At 48.6% G+C, this 1,570-nt stretch overlaps 1 protein-coding gene across 2 annotated transcripts in view; it reads left to right on the forward strand.

Moving 5' to 3' along the window:
• The window catches only part of LOC108243969 (polycomb group RING finger protein 3), a 42,235-nt gene that overhangs the window by 33,712 nt on the left and 6,953 nt on the right, over positions 1–1,570 (forward strand). Inside the window, exon 8 of one of the 2 annotated variants that reach the window (XM_017429758.3) lies at positions 760–1,536. In XM_017429758.3, coding sequence (XP_017285247.1) covers positions 760–1,032 — 273 coding nt within the window. In that variant the 3' untranslated portion in view covers positions 1,033–1,536. Of the gene's footprint in view, positions 1–759; positions 1,537–1,570 lie in introns of those variants that run through there. The other variant, XM_017429759.3, reaches the window with a different exon arrangement.

Consider the following 1,570-nt stretch of genomic DNA (forward strand, 5'->3'; position numbering starts at 1 on the left):
GGGGGGAGAGGAAGGAGAGAAGGGATAGGAAGGAGAGGAGGGATAGGAAGGAGAGGAAGGAGAGGAGGGAAAGGAGGAAGGAGAGGGGGGAGAGGAAGGAGAGGAGTGAGAGGGGGCAGGATGGCCGTCTCACCTCGAGGGGAAAACGAGCGCAGGCCAGTGGCGGGGAAGTTTAGTCACTCGAAACGAGCCAATAAGAAACGGTTAAACGGCGTTGGGTCGGTGGCGAGTGACGGATCGTAGACGAGGAAGAAAAACCAAACCGTTTTATCTTAAAGCTGTGGGGCGTTTTGGTTTAAATATTTCCCACCGAACTGGTGGAATCTTAAATATCAGCAGTTATTTCAGGATCTCTGACAGGTTTCCTGTGTTTTATAACACGTGTGTCAAATGGAGGCCCGCGGGCCAGATCCCGCCCTTGGTAACAACTAATTAGGCCCCCCTAAGACAACATTTAATCTTCATTAGATCGAGTCTCTGTCGCCTCTGATTCCGGTTTACTGACGTCGTCTCGTTGATTTGAAGCCAAGGAAAGAAGTTTGAATTTCTCATTGAGCTTTTATTTTGGCGGGACTGATGGAACTCTTGTTGGTTAAACTTGCATTCAGGAGACGATGTACGATCGGAGTTTTAGCTGCTTTAAAGGTGTTCATTTTGAGTTTTCTAACATTTCAACCCGACCCGAGGCGAGCAGAATAAAAGCGGATGTTCCCGATGGCTCTCCGGGTATCAAACCGCCGTCTCCGTCTCGCCCAACAGGTCAGCATCTGCCTGGAGTGCAACAGCAGCAAACTCCGCGGCCTGAAGCGTAAATGGATCCGCTGCTCGGCACAAGCCACCGTCCTGCACCTGAAGAAGTTCATCGCCAAAAAGCTCAACCTGACGTCGTTCAACGAGGTAAGGCGGGGAGGCGGAGCCGCACACCGGCACGGCGCGGCACGGCGCGTTAGCGTTGAGCTCAGGCAGGTTTCCGCTCGTTTCAGGCAGAGAGACGACTCTGAAGCAGTGAGTCATCTGTTATATTTAACATGAAACCAAGCCTGAATGATATCTAATTCTTCTATTTATTGTCTTCACAGCCCCGCTCAGAGCAGCGGGGGGGCGTAGTGGGCGATAATATGACAGATGAGTTTTTAGAAGAATGGCCTTCATGTTGTCTACTTTCTCCGTTTCTTTTTTTCCGTTTTTTTTTCTTTCCTCCTCTTTCTCTCCTGGCCGTTGATCAGATGAGTGGGTCGGCCTCTGGAGCTCTTCTCCCGACAGCTGCTGTTGTTTCTCTGAAAAGAAGCGGTTCTGCTTTTTACAGCTCATCACATCATCATCATCGTGTTTTTAATCAAATAAAACAAACTGTGATTCCGGCCACCCAGAGCCGTAACCAGAGGTCCACCAGTCCTTATCAGTTACAATAAACACCAAAACTGAATTAAAATAGAAGCATTTATTTAAAACAAGTGACTTGAATGTGTATATGACATGTATTTGTGTGTGTTTGTAAATCCATGGGGATCAGCCTCATCTGAAGCAACAGAGGACTCAGGGCACAACCATGATGACTCACTGAAATGAC

Source organism: Kryptolebias marmoratus, linkage group LG9, assembly GCF_001649575.2.
Source record: "Kryptolebias marmoratus isolate JLee-2015 linkage group LG9, ASM164957v2, whole genome shotgun sequence".
NCBI classification, from domain to species: domain Eukaryota; kingdom Metazoa; phylum Chordata; class Actinopteri; order Cyprinodontiformes; family Rivulidae; genus Kryptolebias; species Kryptolebias marmoratus.